This window comes from Rattus norvegicus, chromosome 6 (genome assembly GCF_021556685.1).
Source record: "Rattus norvegicus strain SHRSP/BbbUtx chromosome 6, alternate assembly SHRSP_T2T, whole genome shotgun sequence".
In the NCBI taxonomy this organism is placed as follows: domain Eukaryota; kingdom Metazoa; phylum Chordata; class Mammalia; order Rodentia; family Muridae; genus Rattus; species Rattus norvegicus.
Genome location: NC_141539.1, coordinates 125,258,415 through 125,283,624, shown reverse-complemented (window position 1 = coordinate 125,283,624; position 25,210 = coordinate 125,258,415). Strand labels below are relative to the sequence as shown.

General features: G+C 45.7%; 1 protein-coding gene across 1 annotated transcript in view; it reads right to left on the bottom strand.

The window, feature by feature from the left end:
* The window catches only part of Tdp1 (tyrosyl-DNA phosphodiesterase 1), a 74,312-nt gene that overhangs the window by 32,875 nt on the left and 16,227 nt on the right, over positions 1-25,210 (bottom strand). Inside the window, 11 exon segments of the mRNA NM_001031657.1 lie at positions 2,168-2,275; positions 3,554-3,620; positions 5,385-5,433; positions 5,914-6,099; positions 7,358-7,436; positions 7,877-8,044; positions 12,317-12,409; positions 16,130-16,164; positions 20,150-20,246; positions 23,922-23,977; positions 25,058-25,101. Coding sequence (NP_001026827.1) covers positions 2,168-2,275; positions 3,554-3,620; positions 5,385-5,433; positions 5,914-6,099; positions 7,358-7,436; positions 7,877-8,044; positions 12,317-12,409; positions 16,130-16,164; positions 20,150-20,246; positions 23,922-23,977; positions 25,058-25,101 — 982 coding nt within the window.

Genomic DNA, 25,210 nt, shown 5'->3' with positions numbered 1-25,210 from the left:
CAGCTCTTCCCCATCAACAGCACAGGCTCTGTAGACTGCTTGACTCAGCTGCCCACATCCGCACTCTCCTAAGCGCCCACTCTCCACTCAGCAGCCTGACCCAGCTTTCAGTGCTCTCATTAGATGATGTCACCGCACTTCGGGGCCTCCTGTTATCTGGCTCAGCTCTGCATGTCAGCGCAGGAACAGCAACATTCCACATGTTCTCCAGCTTGAGAGCCTTTTTGAGCTGTTCCCTTTGACCCATATGCTCTTCCCTTGGTGGGCTGGGGCAGTCTCCTCAATCAGCCTCCAAGGCCACTTTCTCTGACCCCGTCTGGCACGCTCCAAACACATCTGCCACAGGCCTGATCTGACATTTCCTTTCTTCCATTCCTTCCTTTTTCCTGTTTTAAAATATACTACTGGCCTCACTTAAGCTGTTATACCTCAAATGAGGGCTCATACTACAATAGGTACTTTGTTTCTTGCCTTCCGTGAACCATAGACAGTGCCTAAAATGGAGAGGATATTCCATATCTGATGATTAGGAGGTCCTGATGGACACTTCACCCTCTCAACGAGCAGGTGGTGAAAATATAGGAAAAACAATACATTGCTCAGTGCTCTTATAAACAACACAGACCATTTTCTACATAGTCATTAATCACAGAAACTCACGTAGATCCTACACTTAGGGTTACTAGCCTTCCTGAGTGAAGAAATGGTGTAGTCTGTGTCTTAACTCCTCCTGGAATACATGTTGAGCATGTTGGCACACACCTTTAATCCTAGCACTCAGCAGATGCAGTAGGTGAATCTCTGTGAGTTTGAGGCCAATCTGCTATTATAGCCAGTTCAGGGCCTGCCAGAGAAACACAGTGAGACCTTATCTAACACACACGTGCACACGCACATGCACGCACACAGGCACCAATTTGCGCACTGAGTCAGGCATGTGGCCCATGCCTGTAATTCCAGCATTGGGGAAGATGAGACAGAAGAAAAAGAAAGACATGTTGAATAATGTGAAATGTTAAAGAGGGTGCCTTGGCCTCTGCACAAGCTTAGAGTTGGTATTGAAGGTAGCTTAACGATCAGGCATTCTTTGAAGAAAAATGAATGTATCTGCGTGCTTTGCCTGCACGTATGTCTGCTCACTGTGTATAACCACTTCAGTCATGTACAACCACCACCACCACACAGAAGCCCAGTTCCACTCTGGGTACCCAGTCTGTCACCTCATTTAACAATCACAGGAACCCCAAAAGTAGCCATTACCTCTTTCTTTTTATAACTACGAAACAAACATAGATTAAACAAATTCCCCAAGTTTAAATAGCCACTAAGTGACAAACACATTCCGAATGTTTATTTTTAGAACTCAAAAGCCTGCTTTTCCATTATGCTCTGAGGCTCATTCTTCATTCATCCTCAAAGCACTAATTCTGCTCTGTGATAGTTTAATTAGTTGTGATTGACACCGATTAGGTTACTTCATCACAGAGAGATGTCCAGTGGTTGAGTTCTGACTAGGAGCGAGGCACTAATGTTCTCACAGCTCTATTTCCAAAGGGCAAAGCAATTTATCTTTAAATGAGGGGGAGGGAGGGAGGGAGGGAGGGGGGGGGAGAGAGAGAGAGAGGGAGAGAGGGAGAGAGAGAGGTCAGTGGGTAGGGAGTTCCTTCTAGGGATGATTAAAATATTCTAAAATTAGATTGTGGTGATAGATGTGCAATTCTGTGAACATGTTTAAACTGTTAAATTGTAGTCATTAAGGCACAGATTTTATGATATGTGAATTATATCATAATAAAGATGTTTTTAGAAGGGCAAAACTGATTGCTCAAGTTTTAATTATCTAAAAGAGAAGCTAATAAAAAAAGTATCAATTTTAACATTTTATGTTTCTTCTGTATTTACCCCAAATGTCAGTTTGCTTGATCACTGTTATAACTATTACAGTATATAAAAAGAAGTAAATCCAAAGTTTATGCAAACCTTATAGATATCTAGAGAGACAAAAAAGTCAGGCAATGATCACACATTCAGTAAGACATTAGGCACCTGACTCCTTTCAGGTTCAGTGACAGAAGCAGGCTGAAGACAGAGCACTTCACAGAACACTTTCCAAGACTCCACTCCAGAAGCCACAAGGCCTCCCATGAAACATATAAAGTCCTTTTACCTTGTGACAAGGAACCAAGCCAGTTTACTGAAGTCTGGTGAGGGCCTCATGTACGTCTTAATATGTGGCATGGCATTGCTTCGGCCGGATGTCTCTGCTGACCACTTGCTAGTGACAGGAGAGACATAAAACACAAATTAGAAAGTAGTTCAAGACAGACAACATTCTTACACTAGGGAACGGCATGAAAGGCAACACCCAATCTAAAAAGACAGCAGGAGCAGTTTGTGACTGTGATGGCTGAAGGAACTGTTTAGACAATGGAAGAACACATTATCACTCTGAAAGTAAGGATGTCAAAAAAGGAAATTTAGCAGTCGCCACAAAAGCATGAAACCCTGTGGATGTAGGGGCCTCCTTTCACACACAGCACACACACATGCATGCACATGTGCACTACACTGATTTCCTTGTGCTTTCTGAATGCGTGTACACAGGTCTCTGGCTGGGCTGTGAACTCTTGGAAGCAGGAGGCTAACATGCTCTACAGTGCACACTACTGAGCAGAGTCTCCACAGAAGCTTCTCCAATGAGACCGAGTGACTGAAACACTGTCACGGGTGAGTGCTAACGAGGCAAGAGGATAATTCAGCAATGCCTGGGTTTCGGCTTTCAATATTAATTCTACATTTCCAACACTTCATGACTAAGGCTCCAAGGTGTAATGACCTTTTGTCGTGAGGCAGTGATTCTGGCTTAGAATCAGTTTGCCAGCACCGATTCTGGATTAAGAGGGCCACCATTTTCCTCATCTGAGTGAACCTAGGAACCTAAACTAAAAGCAGCTAACACAGAAGTGTGCTGTCAGGAGAGACTAAGACAGGAACGCACCGGCTAACAGGATCTCAGCAGAGGCTACAAACACAGACTCCCACGCGCATTTCTGGCTGCTCAGCTGAAAAGCCATTATGGAAGTAAGACTCTGGGGTGGGTCTAGAACAAGATGGGAAGGATAAAACTTTCTTTCCCCACCTACCCTCGCCTACTGAGCTCTGCTGGTCTAACAGGCACCAGCGTCATCCCGGAGACAGAGGCCCAGGAGCTACCCTGACCAAGTGTGGGCCCCTCATACCATAGTCAGGATGGTTATATTTCATGTTTCAGCAAACTGAGCTAAATGCTGCTTACATAAACCATAAGCCACCCAACATGATCTTTTATTTATCTTTTTTTTTTTTTTTTGGCCTGCCAACAGAGATAAATTTTACTCTGGTATTAAAAACCTATTCCAAAATGTTTTCAAAAGCTTGTTTTAAATTATTTCCATCCCTAACATGCAGATGAAGGAATCTAGCTGTATTATATAAGGCACTTTTTAAAGAGCAGACTGACACAACAGGCTTAGTCCCAGGGAAGCAGGAGCAGCACCGAGAAGCAGTTACTCACTGGAAGTAGGGGTGCAGCCACCTCTGTTTCTCAGCCGTCTGGATGCCATAGGGAAGAGAGCCCCCAGCTTTTAAAAGAGGGAAAACAAGGAAAAATGGTGAAATATAATTTGAGGCGTTTTCATTAAGAAGAAAATCTCTGTTGATAGTAAGAAGGTAGAAGAAGAACAGCTGCTTCCAGGACTTCATCTTAAGTAACAGCTCATTGAAAAAAGCCACCTATGCTTGCATTAGGCACACGACTTTCTCTTTCTATGTTTGTGGTTCTGTCGTGGTACTGGGGACTGAGCCTAGGGGCTCACACGGGCGAGGCGAGGACCCTGCCTCTGAGCTATATCCCAGCACTCTTCTTATGTCCTATGTATGCGCTCATGAACTTGTCCAGGCTGGCCTGGCTCTCACTCTGCAGGCCAGTGTGGCCTTGTATTTGTGATCCTCCTGCCTCAGCCTCCTCTAGAGTAGCTGGGATCAAGGGCCTACACTACCAGAACTCAAATCGGGTACACTTCCTTCACGGGCTTCTTTTCTCTGGGAAATGAAACATATAAACAGTTTACTGTTGGAAAAGAAAAGGTCTTAATTAACTACGCAGACGGCACAGCAGAACCTGGGTCTGTCTCACACCCAGAGGCATGTATGAAGAACTTCACTAGGTTTTTGTCCCAGGCGGGACATCTGGGAGTGCAGTTAGCGACAAATTCAGCCCTGTCTACTTTGGCTTTACACTCTGCCATTTCCAAACAGGTGGAAGATAAGAAAACACTTTTGCCTTTTTTTTTTTTTCAGTAAGAAAAATCCATTGTAGATTCATCAGTGACTTTCCAAACACACCTTGGTCCTTCACCACAGTGAACTATGTGCAGAGAGGGCTTTAAACAACTCTGACGTCCAATAAAGTATGTTCTGTCTCCTACTGCGAAGAGCTAAAAACAGATTCTATTTTAGAACCATTTATAACATTACTGCATTGAGAATAGCACGTCTCTCTCGTGGTGCACTCCGAATAGCTCCAGCCCATTAGAGGTGCAGGAAGGACAAACTACCTGCCCCAGAGTCAAAGCGAAATGATTTGATTTTGCCATTAAAAGGCACCGAACAGCAAATATACTCTGAACTTCATTGAGACTCTTTTGGCAAGGTCACATCTAATTTCATAAGCAATAAATGGAGAAATTAGTCATAATTTAGTGTACTCTGCTGCCGGCTGGCAGTGAATGCCAATCAGACTTGGTTTCTTCCAGAGGGACACTCTCTGGGGCTTTGTTAATAACCTGATGGTATTACGGAGGGTGCCTCTGTTTAAAGTTCCGTGTTCAGCAGTAGGAAGAGACATGAAGAATAAAGTTGAGAGATTTTTAGAAAATAAGCCTGAAGGCTGACATAGCAACTGAGCTACACAAAGGTCATCGTAATCACCAGCGCTAGGCCTGAGGTGTGCCCGTGTTAGGAGGTAAATTTGGAAGGACTATGTAGGGCCTCAGACACAGGCAAAGGAGGTTACCAAGCAGCCGACGCAGCACTGGGGCCAGAGGAGCTCGCTGTAGTTGGATATCTTGTCTCGACAACAGGCAAGCGAGACACTTTAGGAGTGAAACTTAGGCAAAGACTGCATACGGTTGCTATGAGGGAGAAACTGTGAACTGTCATGTCTGGAACCCTGCGGAGTCCAACAATACTGGTTTCATTAGCTTCACCTGAATAATAGAAAACCACTCTACATTTCTAACCATTCGGGTGAACACAACACAAAACAACAACAAAACAAAACAAAACACGCCCCAAGGCATGTTGGGAATATACAGAGAACCACAACTAAGTCCCCAAGCAGTTACCAGGATATCCTTCTAAGCTGGTCCGCACATTTTCCACAGAGGGATAGATCTAAAAATAAACAAGAAAAGACAAAAACAAGAAAACTTGGTGTGAATCATGTTGAAAGAAAGAAATGTTGACTAGCTTTTAAGAAAATGGAAATTTTAATGAAAGATGTTAAACCAAAAAACTTAGGAATCATATCTTAAAAGAAAATCCCCATCTTACTGAAAAAAAAAAAAAAACAACTAAACTGGTAACTAAGCTCCTGGGAGAATATAAATAACTGATGAGAAATTACACTTTAAGTGTTTTTCCTCTGACTTGCCGCATTAATATCAAATTAAATGTAAAATCAATCATCTCGACATAATTGACAGAGCTTCGTCAGCTGCAGTGGCGGACCTATTGGTTCTTACCTTAGCTTAACGACTGACTGGGAAGAAAGAGTGGAAAAGCAAGTCTGTGGCTGTTTGAGGGGCCATCCCCCGCACCGTCACCCGCTATGGTCTATGACAGGGAAGACTGTCTTGGAGCAAGAGGGCTCACCAGATGAAGAGGAACTGCGCTTCTGCCCGGGGTCCGGCCTTCCTCTCTCACTGCCAGCAAGCTCTCTTTAAACTCTGAGCACAACCACTTGGATTCATCAGGCCCCAGGGAGCCAATGCTTGAAAACTGACCCACGACGGGCCAGCACTCGCCCCTGGGTGCAGATGGCGCATGCGCCTGCAGAAGCTGCTCCGGAAGAAAGGCAAGGACAGCAGTCAGAGTGTGGACAGGGATAACTGAAACGCCTACAACACGGGCTGCGCCCTCGGGCGCCGAGCTTACGAGGAAACCCTGGAAGTACTAGCCATCCACATCATGTCTGCAGAAATGGTCTTTCTTCTTTGAAAACGGGTTTTTTAAATACTAAAAATATGTTTGTTTGTTTTTTTTTAAACCCACTATGTGGACAGGAAAAGTCTCTTTCTAAAAGTAATTGATTTGCATTACATACAAAAGCAGAATAAATCATTTTAAAAGACCTATCTTGGCAGAAATATCAAGATGAACCCACCCTGAAATCATAATCATCTAATATCCATAAAGTAAACCAACACGACGAAACCACTGTGGTTCTGGCTCGTTCCTTCTGAGAGAAGCATATCCCTCAGCATGGTGTGCACTCCAGGGCTGGGGCGTGCCCTCACAGCCGAAGGCAGGAGCCTAGCATGTGCAAGGGCTCAAGGAAGCAGGGGGAGTAAAGACAAAATCCTTGCCTCCAGAGTGCCTGCCTAATATGGACGGGATATTTACATATGGAAATGAGCCCCTAAAGCACTGCAGAAGGTTGATCCTCATTTCCTGCCTCGACACTTAGGCAAACTGAGAAATAACAGTAGTATTTGGAAAGTATTTTACTCACTTAGGCATGCACAGCGAAGAAGAATTCGGCAGCCCCTGCCCCAGTGGAACTCAGTCTCACTGAGGCTATTTCCACTTTGGTAGGCATTGCCTTCTTTCCCACAGCTTAGGCCTTAATATTTACACACAGGCACACATGCACAAATTTCACAATTTCCACCAGCTGCATCGTGCTGTAGGAAACAGAAGTAAACTGACAGCTCTCAGACCCAGTCTCTACTGTGGGCTCAGCTCCTGAGAAATGCTGAGATCTGACAAAAGCCCTGTGTTACGTGGCTTGAAAACTGCAGATCCTGCTGAACGTGCAGGATTTGTGGTTACGCAAATGCATTCTATTATCTAGGCTGGACACCATTAGTCCACACGTTCCCCTGCTTCCAGAACACTCTATTTTACATCACTACCAGATGCAATTCTGTCCATTTTACAGATGACAAGAGGGAGGCTGAAGAACAAGTCAAGACCACAAGGCTTGTATATCACAGGTTGAGATTTGAATCTGGGGTGGGGATCCATCATAAATTAAAAGGGAGAAAGAATACACATTAAATTATTTTAAATGTTAAAATACTAAAAGTTTTATTACCTTTCTAAGTCTAAAATGTCCCCAATTATCTTTGTGACTTCCTTGAAAGCGTCCAGGGGTTGAACCAATAAGGTAAACACTAAATAAAGTAAGATACAGTAAATAATATGCAAGTTGTGCTTTGACACCCCAAACCCACAATTCACATAAAAACTAACATAACAGAAGAGGTCAAGAAGCCAAGTCACTGTCGGGGCAGGCCTCCTGCACAGTGACTGTTACTCTGAAGTTCATTTTTAGCTAAACCAGTTAAGAGCGGGACACTAGCAGTAAGGTTCCCGGTGAAGAATCCAGTGACTCGACAATCTCCCCAGTGGGAGCGTAAGGCCCACTACCACCTTGATGCCCAGGAACCATGAGACGCAGTGTGAACAGATTTGCTCTCACCCCCTCACCCTCTCTTGCAGCACAAATATCACCCCACCCCTTCCTTCCCAAGGCCTCTCTCTGTCTTCCAGGCTTGTGTAGCTTGCAAGCCAGGAGTCCCTTTTCGATCCCGTACTGGAAGGAGACACATACTTGGTTTCAGAGAGATCGTGTTCTTGGATGATGTCTATCCATTCCTGGAGAGGGGGGGCATTATACGCCATCAAATAACTGGTGAGGTCCGCTTTGAAATGGGTGCTTGACTCTCCGGATGTGTGGTTTCCCTGGTAAATTCGTGGGTACAAAGGGCTCAACCATATTCTGGAATGGGAAAAAAGTTAACACTCAGGAGCTCTGATTGCAACACCACCCCTGTACTGATTATGCATTCACCCAAAGCAAGAGGTAAATTCTTGCCACTGTCTTTAAGTGGTGACGGAGTGGTTTCTGGCGGGAGGAACCAGATCTGATCACAGTGATCCAATACCCCCATCATAGAATTATTTCTGAATGCTGTCTCTTTATGTAAAACCATGTCCTTATCAGTGTAGTGCTTCAGCCAAATTAAGAATCAAAAGCTATCTATACCAAGAAAAATATATATGTAAGTTTATTTTAAGTAAGAAAACTTTTTTTATAGTGAACACTCTGTAGTGGTTTAAGATATTTCCATACCCTGTACTTTCTGATGCCTGGAACATGTAACACATTTAACATCAGCCTCAAAAGGTTAAGCTGTAACAGTGATGAAACGTTACATCTTCCTTCTGATCAATTCCTTTCCCCAAAGAAACAATGCATTTGCCCTAACTTCGACAACATACCCACAAATTGGAAATAACCATGTTTAAACCCAAAAGATACAATACAGTATGACACAGATAGATTACAAAAACACTGTGGTTTTTGAGCCTCTAGGACTAAAGGTTCTTCTAGGGCGAAACCAGATTAAGAGTTCAGCCTCAAAGGGCTGTCGCCAGGACCTGTAAGAGGCAATGGTTGGTTGTGTCAGGCCCCAGACTGTATTTGCTGTCACTGTCTTTCACTTCCATAGCTAATTCCCCAGTAGTTCTTCCCACCAACACCAAACAGAAATGGCCTGATTCTTCTTTCACACAGCTGCTCTCCGTGGATGCTGATGAGCTTTGGGCTACTAGGATGCTAGGCGGCTGAATGTGAACGCTTGGCTGTACATCTGAAGCCTATGCCTTCCCCACAGAGTGACATTTCATTCACCCCTGCTTATCTCAGGAGGAACTTAGTATAGGACAGACAGGTCTGCCTAAGGTGGGAGCCCACATCTGGACCACATCTGTGTCTAGCTGGTTTTGCCATTGAAGTCAGACTTTTCTGGAACTTTCTTTGCCAGGAAAGTGACCAGCTAGGCTAGATGTGTGAGGTATCCTCCCATTGATCCCTCAGAGCCAAAGAGCAAATGGCTCACTACGGGTATGTTTTGGATAAAAACCATGATGGGAAATAACTTCCTAACTAGACTACTAAGATAGGAGGCACGTTTTAATACTTTGTGAAGAGATATGAGAACACTACGGTGGGATGAATAATGTGGAACGTACATTTATTAGTTTGAAGTGTGTGTGCACCTGAATATAGGTATGTGTACCACATGCATACGGGTGCCCAGAGGACAGGGGAGGACATCCGATCCCGTGGACCTGGACTTTCAGACAGTCGTGAACTGCCTGAGGTGGCTGCTAGGATATGCCAATCTGGCACTTCTGCAAGAGCAGCAAGTGCTCTTAACTGCTGCTGCAACTCTCGACCCCAGCAGCTGTGACAAGGGTTCAAGTCACAGCTGAGATGGACAGCTGAACACCGACACGGGAGGGGCAAGCACGGCTAAGGCAAACCACCAAGGGGGACTGCAATGAGTGTCTGTAAAGGTTTTTTTCTTTTAAAGATTTTTAAAAATTTCATGTCTCTGAGCATTTGCATGTGTGTATGTGCACCGTGTGTGCAGGTACCTACAAAGGCCAGGGAGGATGTTGGATCCCCTGGAACTGGCAAGAGAATTCAGATGGTGTGAGACATCTACGGGAGCTGGGAACCAGACCTAGGTCTTCTGCAAGAAGAGTGAGTAGCAGGCGCTCTCTACTATTCAGCCATCTTTAGGGTTTCAGGGTTTTTCTGCTGTTTCTTTAACCTCAGTGTGAAACTGCAAAGTATCAGAATCAAGAGCAGACAAGCAGAGGGCAACAGGCTTTGTATGAAGGTGCCCGGCAGAGGCAAGATGGAGGGAAATTTCCTATCTACTTTGAGTTTGAACTATACAATCTAGGAAATATGCTTTTAGATTCTTTTTTAAAGAAAGGAATAAAGTACCAGCCACACCCCCACTTTTCCTACCCTCCCTCATGGCATCAGTTGAGAAGCCTCAGGAAGCGCTGTTGCCCGTAAGTTCAAGTTCACAAGTCCAGAACGAGCTGTAGGCACTAGCGAGGTTCTGAGAGGCACCTGCGACTGGGGGGTCACCTTTATAAATCTGGTTTCATAATCCCTGTTTCCCCATGAACACACTTAACTAAATTCCACACCCTTTTCAGACAAGGCTAAGTAGGATTCCCCAGGCTCAGTCGGCAGCTCAGAGAGGTCTGGGCTTGCGATCTCCCTGGGCACTGGGCAGAATGGACAAAAGACTCAGCAGATCAAGAAAGTCCTGGGGGTTGGGGATTTAGCTCAGTGGTAGAGCGCTTGCCTAGGAAGCGCAAGGCTCTGGGTTCGGTCCCCGGCTCCAAAAAAAAAGAACCAAAAAAAAAAAAAAAAAAAAAAAAAAAAAGAAAGAAAGAAAATCCTGTTAGTCAGCACTTGGAAGGTAAAGCAAGACCAGCTTGGGCTAAACAGCCACATAGTGAATTCCCAGCCAGCATGAGATACACAAAAGATTCTATCTAAAATTAAGAAACAGAGGTGGGTGTGTGTGTGTGTGTGTGTGTGTGTGTGTGTGTGTGTGTTGTGGGTGGAGGAGGGTAGCTGAGGGGATGTGGTGGCGCAAGTCCTGTGGCCAAGGCTTCTAAGAGACAGGGCAGAGACCCCTTTCATGCTGCAGGAGTCGGACTGGCACTATCCTGAGAAGCATGGCTTAAGAGGGAGGAACGGGAAACTTTGAACCCACACTAAGTCAAAGCAGGCCCAGAGGACGAGCTGGAAGGTCCCTCACTTCAGCTCACCCGTGGGGTGGTGAGGCTCAGGAGCTTGTCAGAGTGAGCCTGTGTAGGCGACACTGGAGATGAGAGCAGGGAGAGCAGCAGCAAAGCACACTGGGAACCTGCAATGGAGCTATGCAATGCCTGCATGTTCTACGAGGGAGAAGGCCTTAGCCAGTGCTCTCCCAGGAAGGCAGGGATATACAGAAATGGCTTCAATGAAAGAAAAACAAGTAAAGCTCTTAACCAAGGAGGAGAGAGGTAGCTGAATTTGAGTTGGACACATCCCTAAAAATTCTTCTTAAAAAACAAACCCTTCAGCTGGTGAAATGGCTCAGTGGGGCTGGGGAGAGGACATAACGGTTACTGAACTTGTCCAAGTGTGAGGACCTCCCTCTGGATCTTCAGAATCCAGGTAACACCAGGCAAGGTGACTTACAACCATAGTCCTAGTGCTCCTATGGCAGGACGGGAGGTGGGGACAGGACACTCTCCAGATGCTTGTGTGCCGGCTAGCCTGGTGTACACGTGCCTGTGTCAGCCAGCCTGGTGTACACATGCTTGTGTGTCAGCTAGACTAGTGTACATGTGTTTGTGTGTCAGCTAGACTAGTGTACACGTGTTTGTGTGTCAGCTAGACTGGTGTACATGTGCTTGTGTATCAGCCAGCCTGGTGTACACATGTTTGTGTGTCAGCCAGCCTGGTGTACACGTGTTTGTGTGTCAGCCAGCCTGGTGTACACAGCAGCATTGAACAAGGGTGAAGCTGAGGACTAGCACTCTAGGTTGTCATCTGATCTAGTGCATGGTGGCACATGTGTGCCTATACGTACACAACATGCATGCCGTGATTAAACAAAGACACCAAAACCTACTTCTCTACCCAGCCCTCCCAGCCCAGTATATGGTCTTACTCCCATGAATACACAGGTGGCACTAGGGGAACACAGGGGGCTTTAAAAATAAATAGAGCAAGTGAAGTTGAGAGGGGGCAGATGGGAGGAGCTAAGGGGTAGATGTGATAAAAAACAAACAAACAAACCCCCAAATAAACACATTATATGCATGTGTGAAATTCTCAAACAATAAAAGGTGTTAATAAATACATTTTACAAAACACGTGCACGTAAATATTTCTGTACCAGTAGATAGTTACGGATGACTGCACCAGGCTGAGAACACTGGCTACTTCAAGAGAGTAGGATGGAGGCCAGAGTGGCAGAGGTTTGTGGGGATGGAGGTGCTGCTCAGGTAGGGCACTCGCTGTGCACTGCGAAGAACCATGACTGCTTCTGGTATGCCTCTTTCCTACACACACGCGCATTACTTATACACACAGAAAAACAAAGAAAAAGGGGAAATCGAGTAACGTTTGTCATGACCCTATCCCAGCACAAAGGACTGCCATGCAGCGCACGGTCCTACGAACCCTTGGGTTTTCTGGTGCCAGTCTTCCCGGATGAGGTTGGAGGTGTGGATGACGACTCGGAGGCCTTCTTCATAGAGCAAGAGCATCATTTTCCTTCAGAGAGAGTGAGATGAACAAAATCATGAACAGAATTTTCCAAATAAACAGATTTTCTAGTGAGAATGCAAGAAGGAGGAATACTGTCTCTTACAGTACCAAACTTTTCATTATTATAAACTCCCCTTCTACACACTGCCTCCTGAAAATCTAGAGACATGTGCCATCCTTGTCACGGCTCTGTATCTGGGCTTGAACTAAGTCCTCTCAGGTGAAACTGGGCTGAGCCCTCTCTTCCCACTGGGGCTTTCTGAGTCCCTAAGCACAGCTAATAAGAGTCTTTACGTCTTCTCAAGTCTGTGACTCTTGTCTTCTGCTACTTACTACTCATCTGTGTAACTCAGGTGACATGTGTGACAACAATGAGCCACCTTGTGAGTTCAAGCGTGGCAGGAGCAGGTCTACAACAGACAGGGGGCAGGCCAGTGGTGGCTCACACATGTAATACCAGCAACCTGGGAGGCTGAGGCAGAATTATGCCTATGAGTTCAGGGCCGGGATGCTAGGTTTCAGGCTACTGTTTGTCTGTGGCCTGGTGTGACTAAGGTCCTGTCTCTTAAAAGAAAAGGAAAGATAAGCAAAAGACAGGATCAGAAGAGGGAATGAGATATTTAGTTCTTTCCAAAAGGAGAAGGAAATTTAAGCTGGCAGACAATAAATTAATGCAGAGCTGGAGGAATGACAGCCGCTGAGCCCTCTGCTCTGTAGTTATAAAACTTCAGTGTCTGATGTCTGGGTAAACTGACACATAGTTGCCACATTATCAGCTGATTATAATTAAGGATGAGCCAGCTAGGGATTTATGATAAGAACTTTACAAATAGTTCCATTAATCAAGGCATCAATTACGAGGAAACCATGTATCAATGTCAGTAAATCCTATCAAGCAGAATTATGAATTAATTTAAGGAGAGACATACTAATATTTTCAAAGACAGCACTATGTATGTTAAAGAGGTCCCAGTTAAAAATATGGGAGGACAAGGAATGGAGTCACCCCTAAAAGCAGTAGACTACAGCACTGTGCGTCCTTAAGTAGTCGGGTGGCAAACGGGCTACATCCCAAATGTAAAGGTGGGCCATGAAGAAGCATGTGCACACGCATGTGCACAGGGCACCTCCATGCCAGGTGCTGTTTTTGGTTGCTCTAATACGTATCAAGACAACCCCAAGAATTATTCTCATTTTAAAACTGCAGAACCTGTGGCTGGAAGAAAGGGACTATCCAGGTCACCAAATGAGCATGAACTCGCACATGCCCACAAGGCAGGGCACTGTGTGTACTTCTAACATGGGTAGAGGCTGGGTGGCCAACATTTTATGATACTAGAAAGTGAGTGGGAAGATGAGGTCTTCGTGCGACAGAGGACCAGCAGGAGACACAGGTGGGAGGAAGCCCCTGCAGGCTATGGCTGGCTCCTACTTAGACGAGGACATTGTCCATTCGGCTACTTTGTTTCTCCTTATTAATCTTAGTCATTAGAGGTAACTGTGCCCAACTCTGGGGAAACCAAAGAGCTTTCCCATTCTAAAGCACCATGCAACACATTGGCAACCATTGTGCCTGGGATCGCTGTACGCTCTATGGATGCTGGATAGACCATTCTAGTGCTCGCTAACTATGAGCTCTGTAGATGGGGTGAAATCTTGGCTATTTCTAGGTGCCCTGCACATGGTACCCAGCCAATCGCCTGGTCAGCACATGCTTGCTCAGGCGTGTAATCCCAGAACTGCCTCACTGTCACCGCGGTCAGCTCCAGGCTGGGAGGACAGTTGTTACAGCATCAGCATGAGCTGCAGCTTTCTCCTTCTCCATCTCGCATGCTTTATGCTCTCACCGGAAGGTGAGAAGCTACAAGGACGAGCATGACGGACTTGAGGCTAATTACAGGGATTGGTTGAGTAATTTTTGGTGAGGGGAATCTCCTGTGGACTGTGCTTCACCTTGCTCAGCCTCCTAATTCTTAATAAACAACCATATCTCAATCCCTTACCAGATACTGACATTTCCACAAAATGTAAACCATAGATATTGTCTGGCTGGGAAGGGTTCCACTCTAATCATATCCCTGAATTGAAAGTATTCGATTTAACCTACAGAATGTGCGTGGTGAGCTGCTCTAAGGAGCGAGGGTTGAATGGGGCAAAGGAAATAATGAATCAGTTGTAGCTGTGAGCAAACAAGAACGAATTAAAAACTAAGGTTAAAAATGAGTTCTATTCCTATGTTCATCCCCAGGGAACGTAAACTCATTTATTCTAGGTCTCTGTTTTCCGGTGCAAATAACTTTGACATGGTAAAACAAAGGAGTGCTTCCCCTTTGCTCCTTCCCTGCTCCATTCAAGTGAAGCATCACCAAGCCAGCTTCTGAGAAGGCCTTCTGACCCCTCGAGTCCCTCCCAGGGGTGACGGCATGACAGACAGGCCCTCCACTGCTTGCTACGCAGAGGGACATCGGAACTTTTCCCTTGTGAAGCTTATTACACAGTGCAGACCACATGCTTAGCATAGGAAGCTGCAACTGGTGGCTTAACAAATCATGCCATGGTCCACGTAGTGACAGGGCTGGCAGAAGACCTTCTAGAACCAAGGATAATTTATCCTGGGGATTCAGCTAAGGGCAGGAGACAAGGACTTCCTGTTTGGTGCTTTCCATTAAGGCTGAGCTGCCCACACTGATGGCAGTTTGTATTCTGAGCTGAAATTGGCATCCTGTGTGCTCAGAGGTAGAAAATGAATATTTTATGCATGAGTCAGTACTCGAGTCCACTCTAAATGCTCAAGCCTTGTCTCTTAGTGGACAAAAGCTACCAATTAGGGGTGGTCTGTAGATGTTACCTCTCTGCTCAGGACAAGTCAGATAATGGAACTATTACTTCTTGCAGGGGCCTAACTTCTCCACTCTGACTCCTTTTCACAAGACTGGCAAACATACTGTTTATGCACACGTAAAGAAGAAAGGCAGCCACAATACTGTCACTACCTAGACTGAGGGCTCACATTCCCCGCCAGCACAGTGCTTCCTCTCCGGGGCAGCAAGCCCCAAACTTCCACTCCTGGTTTAAAACGGAGAATAGGCATCTTTTGTCAAAGTCTTCTGACAAATCCTTTCAAGAGAAATGTGATTTGTAAAAATATTAAAGTAAGGAAAACCACATTTTGTTGCTTTTTTCACCTGGAAAGCTGAATTACTCTAAAAGTACTTGGTGAAAGGCCACAAAACTAAGGCAAGAAAAGTAAGGTGTGCAGTCATTGGCTCGTGTGAGAGGAAGGGGTGGGCCAGGTTCTCCTGGCCCATCTCAGAGGAGCTCACTAGAGCTGGGACAGGCCTAGCAGATTGGCAACTTTTCATAAAATCACTATTCCTTTAATCAGAGTATGGATGGGGTTGACTAATAACAGACTATTCGATGTAGTTCATTCTTGCCAAGTAACAGAACTTTTTAAAAGCAGGGCTGCTACAAGCACTGACGTACGCACGCGGAGTCATCCGCGGCCACAAGGCCCACTCTTGTAATCCTGGGCTTCCAAGAAGCCCAGGCAGGTGTCCCTCCCAGGGGTGACGTGCAATAGGTGATGGGCAGACAACTCTGAGTCCCAGATTTCGTGCTTCCGTGCTGCCAGGCTGATTCTCGGTATCACGTCTCAGAGTTCCTTGATTGTGTCCTTTGGACAAATAAAATCATTCCTTTCCCCACTTCATAAAAGTTGCTTACGTGTGGTGTGTTCCAAATGCAATATCCAACTTTGCCTAGGATAAGAAAAAAGCAATTTTTTTAAAAAAGTATCACTAATGCTTAATATTCTTACCTATGGAAAATTAAATGGGGAAGGGACAAAGCCAACTCTTTAAAGACAGAATGGAATGGAACTGCTTTACTGCCCTCTACTGGGCAAACAGCATGGCTTTTATTATAGCATAAACCAGGCTCGTTTTAACACACTTGGGCTGGAGGGGCTGGGGGGTGTTACCCAACATGATTTAATATATACTGCATTTTTAATTACAGAAATTTTAAGTGGGAAACCTAATATTTTTAGTTGCCAAAAAAAGATAAATGTGATTCTAAACAAAGTTTTAAATGAAGATATTTGGCTTCCATTGAAAATTAATAATTAATGAAATTTTAAGAACACGTTTAAAATAGCACCAAATGTGGTGGCAACATAAAGACACCATGATGTTAAATTAAATGAGAAAGTTTCATACAAAGGCAGCAAAAGCTGAAAATAAATAATGCCAAGCCCACGTTGCAATCCAGAATGACAGTTTTATAAACACAGGTATGTTGAAGGTAAAAAATTATATCTAACATGCGGCATGAGAAACCCCAGTCAAGCAGAGGATGCCAGAGAGGACAGGCCATGGAATAGACAGGCAGTGAGTGACACTTTAGTGACACTGCCTGAGTTCAAATCCTGCCACACAATTTGCCTGATTTTGGAAAATAACTTACGTTCTATGGTTTTTGCCTTTTCCTGTTTGAAGTGGGCAATTGTTAGGGGATTTAGTTGTTAGGGAGGATGAGAGAATATGCACACGTGCTGAGGAAAGGGGCCCTCTGTTGTAAGCAATGCATCTATAAAAACAGTGTCCTCTCCCCACCATGGGATGGAAGGACAGGGCTGGCTGCCAGGGGCAGAAATGGACAACTGGGCCATGCCACTGGGTACCATACAGTCTGCACATGCTCCTAACGGGATCCATGCAGCCCAGCATGCACTGTGCTGTTTGGCTGGAGAAGAAAGCTGTGAACTGCATTTCATGTCTTTAAAGTTAAAAAATCATTTTGTCAGCTCATTTTTAACTGAGACAGAACAGTGGTTAGGAGAACGGCTCCCCAGTTTAGCTGGCTACAAGTTATGCTTTCAGGCCAGACTAAGCACAGTTAGGAAAAACGTAACCTCAACAGATACTCTTTAGTGCATGCTACTGGACCAACTTTTCCAAATGCTGTAACGAGCGCCATTACCAATCTGTTTTATACAAAGGGGAAGTGACAAGGCCAGATTGAGCATCACGGAATGAACCTGTGTGCCATCCTCACCCTCCAACTCACACATCAAAGTGCCGACCCAAGAGTGTCAGTGTTTAGTGAGAGGGACTTGGTGGTGTATGTGGGTCTCCGATATAATCAGTGTCCTCATGGATACCAGAGTGCTAGTGCGTCCCCACTTCTCTATCATAAGGAATACTGGGAGGACACAGTCAACCACAAAGTACAAGAAAGTCTTCATCAAGGACCAGCGTGATCTGTACCTGACCTGAGCTCCCAGCTTCCTAAGTGTCTGTTATTTAAGCTGCCCAGCCCAAACCATGTTCTCCATCTCCAAGCGTGAATACAGCAGCCAAGGCACACTCATGTGCCCAGGCATGGAGCTGAGGCACAACTCGGACACAGGGACTCCTCACCACCACCCCAGTCTCCAGCCCCTTGCACTAAATACACAGCCAACTGATTCTCCGATGGCTGTTACTACCAGACAAACTCAGTATGCAAAGGCACTTCAGCAGGACAGGACAGGACAGGACAGGACAGGACAGGACAGGACAGGACAGGACAGGACAGGGCTACAGTTCTCCTGCATCTCCCACCAGAGCAGTGGTTCTCAATCTGTGGGTTGTAACCCCCTTTGGGAGTTGAACAGGGGTCACCTAAGATTATCAGAAAACACAGGTCTTTACATTATGATTCATAATAACAAAATTATGGCCATGAAACAATTTTATGGTGGGGGTTACCACACCATGAGGAACGGTATTAAAGGGTCGCAGCATCAGGAAGGTTGAGAACAGCTGCTCTAGAGTGAGGCACTCAGGTGAAGGAAGGTCTTTGTGAAGGCTTTGGGAGGCGTGCGTCCTTACGCCCTCTAGTGGCCATCCCGCTCATCTCCCGCACAAGGCTCTCTTAAACCTGGCATCATGAAGCTGTTGGCTGAAGATTATTTAATTATGGGCTTTCAGGATTCCTGTCGGTTTACTTTTAGTATGATGGGAACTAACCTCTTCTGTTGGTGGAAATCAAAGCAAACAATGGAATTTCAGGTAACTTATAAACACAGGCGCAAACACATCTCGATGCATAAGATGAACTGTAAACACCGTATGCGGAAGAGGATTCCCTCAGGGATACTGAGGGTGGAATCCAGGGCCTGTGGATACTAGGCAAGCACTCTAACACTGAGCTTCATCCACAGCCCAGAAGAAGGCATGGTTTGAAGCCACAGTGATATAATGCTCAGTGGGTTAAATCAGAAGAAAAAAATGCCTTGAGGTGTTTAAAATCTACCCAATTGTGCTCTCTTTAAAATAAAATCATAGATACGTTTAGAACTGGAAGGAGGGTAATCAAATGTGAGCTGAAACTCTCACATCCTGAATGAGGAAAGAGACGCTAGAGGGAAAATTACCAAGAAAAGGATATTATGTCTCTACTTTAGGAACAGAAATCTTGCTTTGTACATGTGTGTGGTATATGCAGTGTGTGCTTGGCAGCTAAAGGAGGACTTCTCTTGCTGAGCTCGAAGTCAGGCTGGTGGCCAACAAGCCCCAGAGGGCCTCTTCTCCACCCCACACAGTACTTGGGTGACAGCTGTGCATGCAGCCCCCTGACTTTTAAAGTGGATGCAGAGATTAAACTTAGGACCTCATACTTGTGCATAAAGTATTTTTATGCAGGGTGCCATGTCCCCAGTCCAAGAACAGGAACATTGAGCCCACTTCACAATAGTGAAGATGAGGAGAGAAAACTGTTTCACTACGTTCCTCAGGAATGGGCGTCAATCATGCTAATCGAGTCAGGAAATGGTGAATGTTCTACCTGTTACTTCACAGTCAGTGTTTCCAAATAGAGAAAGGCTTAAAAAAATTCCCTGAATTCTTTTCCTTCAAATTTTGCCTGCTTGTTGCTCAAAATAACACATGGAATAAAGCGACCCTTTCAGACCTAGAGTATAAAGTAGCTGCTATAGCAGGCCCAAGCTGCATCAGTCACACTGCAGGCTGACTACCCAGCAGGGGGCAACATTATGGAACACACAGAGAAACTGGACAATGGCTTGCGTTTTCCCATTTGCATTCTGCGTTGGTTCCAGTATGTGGTCACTCGATGTCCCTTCACTAGGCTGGGTTCCTAACAGGCTCTTAGTCTATTGGCCTCTCAATTTCTCTGGCTGATGTGAAAAAGAACGTAAGACATCAAAGAGTCAGAGGTGGCTAACAGAGGTCAGAGGTGTCATGGAAGCGGTCATCAGCTGCATTCAAAGAGATCTGAAGCGACTGAACTGCATCCAGGAGAACAGCCCCATGCTGAAATTCAAGTGGCATAGGACAAAGTAGGCACAAGCAAGGGCTAGCTGGTCTGAGCAGAGATGCATGTAGCACTGAACACAAACAAAGGAAAAGAAAGCAGCCTGGAGACAGACTAAAGGGGTAGGACAGCTGACCCCAAATACAGGAATCTCTACCTGAGTCAGTAAGAGAATTGCTCTGTGTGGTTCCAGAGAACGGAAAATTCTGGACCAACATGTAGCAGTCAGTAGGAGGGAGAGTTCAGATGAAGAAATCAGTCTTCCTGACCATGGGAGTCCCTGCTAGTGGAGCGATTACTCAGCCACAACAGGACAAGTTAAGGTTAAGTGCCTGTTGGTAAAGCTAAAGGGGATTGCTGCCCAAGGGGGAGGGTGGACCCAACCAACTTGCAGTGAGCACGAGGTCCAGGCAAGAGGCAGCTCACCTGGCAGAGGGAAATGTTTGCATAGGGCTTCGCCTGGGCATGCAAGTCTGCCTTGGCTTCCCTCTTATCGCCGTGCACAAGCAGGATCGGCTTCTTCCTGAAAAGAGATCAGAGACGTTCAAAACACACTGGTCACAAAGCCGGTTTCTCGCTTCGTTGAGGAACACAAGCGCCTTATTCCTATCGTTACTTCTGGCCTCGTGGCTAACATGTGGTGATTGCCAGGGCTCACTCACTAGTCCCCAAGCCAGGTCTGCTGTGATACAGGCCAGCTGTAGCTCAGCAGAGTTCGTGAGTGTCGTGAGTATCTGTCTTCCTTGTTTCAAAAGAGCACGTAGCAGATTCTGTGCAAATGTTTAAGATGGAGTCAACTAAACAAACGGGCTCGTGAGATGGTCCGGTGAGGAAAGGTGCTTGCTGCCAAGGCTGATGACCTCAGTGTGGTGCTCTGGAGCCAACATGGTGGAAGGAGAGAACCAACTTCTACTACTTGTCCTCTAACCACAGTGCATACCCACACATAAGCAAGCTCACACAGCAAAATAAATAAATAAATAAATAAATAAATAAATAAATAAATAAAGAATGAATGAATAGAAATTAGTAAAAAAAAAAAAAAAGACACTGATTGCTGAGTAGTGAAGCTTCATTTCCTCCTTGTCTTAAACCACTGACAGTTTTACATCTCACCCTGCACCTATTTACCAACCTCCTGTTACCTGCTCGCCATGCTGTGCAAGATCCCAGACACAAAAGCAAACAGCCAAGCCCTCAGCAAGGTAAACAGCCAAGCCCTCAGCAAGGTAAAGGCTTGCTAACGGGGAGTGAGTCAGTGAACTAGAGCCCATCACACATCATGGAGTACACCACACATTTTCAAATTCTAACGACTATAAAAATGTTCTTTAGGAACATATTTAAAAGACTTTCCCTGTTCACTTATTCAGAGACGGGGTCTTGATGCACAGTACAGGCTGGTCTGAACTCCATACATTGCCCAGACTAGGCTCAAACTCTGTAATCCTCTTTCCACAGCCTCCCCAGTGCTGGAATACAGACACAAACCGCCATACCTGGCTCTAAAAAGGCTTTTAAGAGCTGTTTCAACCTCTTCAGCTAATCCTTAGAAATCAATGTATCTTTACAAACTCTCCTCAAACAAGAAAAATAGAGTTTTCTCTTACAAGCACCCCGATAAGATACGCAGCTGCAGCTGCACGTGGGCTATGCTGCGGAAGGCACGGAAGGCGACATTCAACTGGAAAGCGCCACGGGCACGGCCATTCAGGGTGCAGTCTGGCTGCCTCGTCCCCACACTAGCACTGCTCTAGCGGGACTGGCACGCAAACAGATGAGGCAGCATTCCCAGAGCTTCCCCACTTAGAACGCTCATGTTCTAGGGTCACACGTCATTCAGAATCAGGACACGAAGCCGTAAGGACAGATGTTGAAGCGCTCATCCCAGCCTTCAGGTTTACTGTTCTGTGGACTCCGACAGAAGGGCAGCACTCAGACAGTGAGAAGTGAACCTCACCACCTGCAGCGGCCCGCAACCTAACTCTGGGTGTTTCTTGAAGTTGCCATTCCCACCACTCTTCAGCCTTGCAGAATCTTCACAGCCTTCTGCAGACTTGGGCGCAATCTTTAGAAATCCCCATTTGGTAACAAGGGACGGAGAGAAAGACTGTATCCTTTGACTTTGCCACAAACCAGATGATTTCTATCACAAAAACCTACACCACAGCCTGGAGGCAGTTAAGCCTGAGATCCGGTGCTGCACCTGACTCCTGAGGGGGCCTGAGGAGCAGGCCTGAGGAGCAGGCCTCGCTCTGGCTTCAGGAGGCCCTAAGCACTGCTCAGCTTACAGACCACACTCCCCTTTGTCTTCAGTCTCCTCTGTCTGTGTCCAGCTTCTTCTGTTTCATAAGGAAGCCAGCATGTTGGATTAGTGGTGTGCCCATTGCAGCTAGACTCATGATTTCTGTAGACTCAACGTATAAATGTAGTCTCATACAGAGGTGCTAAGGCTTAGCATCAGTTCAACCCACAAGCAGCACTGAAGGAATTATAGCCTACACTTTGTCAAGACTGTGGAAAGGCCACATTTGATTTCAAGGTCCTTGAAACAAAAGGAAAAGGAGCAGAAAACAACAGTGTAACACACTCAGGAATACACAGCCAAGAGGGGCTGGAGGCAAGGACCAAATTACCCCTATATATCCAGTCTCCCTTTTCCTAGCAAAACCCCGACTTCATGTAAGACATGGTAGGCTCAGTTAGAAGACCATACATCTCTTCTTAGAGATGGCTAGTGTCATGTGACTGAGCTCTGATCCACAAAACAGAAGAGACCTGGGACCAGCCACAACATCTCATTGTGGCACAGATGGCACGTGAGTCCTCTCTGTTGTCTCCTCCTTTCTACCTGGAACACAGACAAGTGAGCTGTCATTCTGGACCATGAAGTAACTTTCAAGACTGAAGTCAAATACCAGGGTGGTGGGACAGAATGACAGAAGAAGTGAGTAGCTCGGTCACTGGAAAAACCCTGGTACTCTATCTACACCACAGATACCTACCGTTTGTAGTTTAGGCTGGAAGGATTTATCTTTTTTAAGCCACTGTTATTTTGAGTTTTCTGTTAATATTCAACTACAACAAATGCTCTCTTACTTGGTCAGATCCAAGCCCTTGTGTTTTACTCTCTAATGGCCAGGGGTTCTACAACCCAGGCCGTAACCACCCGAGGGCCTGATGAGGCTGAACTCTTCCTTCTCAGTGTCTTCCTCCACCCACTGACTGCTACAGGATTCTGCATAAGTCTATGTTACGAACACAGACTGCTGGTGTCCCTGCGTGTGGCCGCACTGCTTCCCAGGAGGCTGAAGAGTGGCCAGAGGCAGCCCTGAAGCTCTAAACACCTTAGCCTGGGTCTAGGAAGGCCACAGTTGCTTCCTAACTCCAGAGACCGTTCTGGAGGATCATTAGGAAAGGACAGCTTCGATGCCACATCTGGGCACACGCACACATCTAGAAAACATAAGATCTGACTGTAATCCTTCACTTTGCCCATGTAGTCCTGGTACCGAGTTCGAATTTGTCCTTACATCTGGACAGAACAAAGTGGAGCACACTTCAGTCTATGAAAAGAATGTGTGTGACTGACTAGGTAAAATTGTTGCTGTTCTCGGCAGAGGGGGTAACTCATGTGGTAAGTGTTGGCACTGTACGCATGGAGACCTGAGTTTGATTTCCAGAATCCATGTAAAGGATGCTAGGCATGGTGGTGTACACTTGTAATCCCAAGGCTGAGGAGGCAGAGGTAGGAAGATCCCTGGGACTGGGCTAACAAAAGAACCTACCTCCAAAAACACAATACAATAAAGATAAAATATAAAAGAAAGGAGGAGAAGATGGCTCCTGAAGATCAAGTCTCCAAGCCTACACACACACACACACACACACACACACACACACACACACAATACATACACACACATACAATACATACACACACAAAACACACACATATACACATACACACATATACACACACACAAACCACACACACACACACACACACATCCACAGACATACACATACACACAATACATACACATACAACACACACATATACACACACACAACCACACACACACACACACACACACACACACACACACACACACAGAGAAAAGACGGACGGCTGGCCTGCGAAGTGCCAGCCTCACACGCTACAGCACTACCTGAATGGGTGGCCCCCAGAACTCACCTGAATTCTGGTGGATATTGCTTTATGAGCCAGTTCACATCAAAGCAGTAGTTAAACTAGACAGGGAGAAAGAAAAGTAAGTAATTCACGAGAACCGCTATTGAAGTGAAAGAATTTCTAATGCAGCCACATACTTCAGTGTTCATAAATCTAGTCAGCTCTGCTTCAACTTGCAAAGGTCAGCCCAAATTTCATCTCGAAGAACATTTGGTTAAAGGAATCTGCATAAATGGAGCCAGATGCCCAAAGAGGTTCTAAGGGTATTAGCTACAGACACTTGGGCAGCATCTCTATCTGACAATAGTGTTAATACACTATTTCTTTTTATTTTCAGGCTTACAAAGCTTACAGAGATAAAGATCCCAGGACTTTTAGGAAAGGCCGATTCCTTTTAACACAACTTAGCAGCTAGCCTGGCACACTCTCACTCATTTATAATTAGCACCTATTAACCGCAGGCTCCATACTGGCTCCACGGAAGAGGCCTCCTCTTAATGCATGGCCAATCCTGGGCACAGGAGCTCAAGTCTAGCTGGAGTGAATGCAGATGCACCTCACTGGGCTTGGATCTAGAGATCAGGACCCCTCCTGTAGGAAGGTGGCATCTTTCCTTGCTTCAGGAACCAGACCCTTTCTTCCTGACCAGTCCTTAAGCTTCTGGGCCTTTATGATGACTTGTTAGCTGCAAGGTTCAGCTCAATGCAGCAAGGGCCCTACAACTTGCAGAAGTAGTCACACATTCTATTCCTTCTCTGGTTGCTGCAAAGCACCATTATCCTAAAGCAATGAAAACCTGACTTGGTCTTCACATGCCACCCGCCCTTCCTCAGCTGGCTGCACCAGCATCCCATGAGATTGATCTGCAGTATCTCCTGAGGCTTTTCAGGTAGAAGATGCGCAGTGACTTCCTGGCCAGTCTCTGTGGCCTGATCAAGAGTCAAGTGTTTTGTCAGTGGCATCCATGTTCTATGCTGATGGAGGCCGTGGGTTCCACAATAAAGCCAGGCTCTAGACACATGCCAGCTAGGGGACACTGTACAGGACCGAGAAGCCCATCTACTGTCATGTTTTCTTATAAAATTGCTTAATTGTCTGTCTCTCATCACCCCAAGGAAACACAGTTTATATAAACTCACCTGAGCTGAAGAGACAAGTGTCCCAAACAGAGGGGATAAAATATCTACAATGACAAAACAAATGGATTCATAGATAAAAATCCTCTAGATTTCATAACATTCCAGTCATCCTTTTCAGCAGCAGCCGGTGACAGCCAAGAAAAGAGTAAATGG